This window comes from Phaethon lepturus, unplaced genomic scaffold (genome assembly GCF_000687285.1).
Source record: "Phaethon lepturus isolate BGI_N335 unplaced genomic scaffold, ASM68728v1 scaffold45523, whole genome shotgun sequence".
In the NCBI taxonomy this organism is placed as follows: Eukaryota; Metazoa; Chordata; class Aves; order Phaethontiformes; family Phaethontidae; genus Phaethon; species Phaethon lepturus.
In genome coordinates this window covers 392-618 of record NW_010532020.1, presented here as the reverse complement: position 1 = coordinate 618, position 227 = coordinate 392, and the positions used below count along the sequence as shown (strand labels likewise).

General features: G+C 62.1%; 1 protein-coding gene across 1 annotated transcript in view; it reads left to right on the top strand.

The window, feature by feature from the left end:
- Positions 1-4: 4 nt before the first annotated feature.
- The window catches only part of ZC3H10 (zinc finger CCCH-type containing 10), a gene marked incomplete at both ends in the record, with an annotated part of 611 nt that continues 388 nt past the window's right edge, over positions 5-227 (top strand). Inside the window, one exon of the mRNA XM_010284726.1 lies at positions 5-226. Coding sequence (XP_010283028.1) covers positions 5-226 — 222 coding nt within the window. The remainder of the gene's footprint in view (position 227) is intronic.

Here is a 227-nt window from a genome sequence, read left to right as displayed (position 1 = left end):
CATCTGCCGCGATTTCCTGCGCAATGTCTGCAAACGAGGCAAGCGCTGCCGCTTCCGGCACCCCGACATCAGCGAGGTCACCAACCTGGGCGTGCGCAAGAACGAGTTCATCTTCTGCCACGACTTCCAGAACAAGGAGTGCGTCCGTCTCAACTGCCGCTTCATCCACGGCACCAAGGAGGACGAGGACTGCTACAAGAAGACGGGGGAGCTGCCCCCGCGCCTGC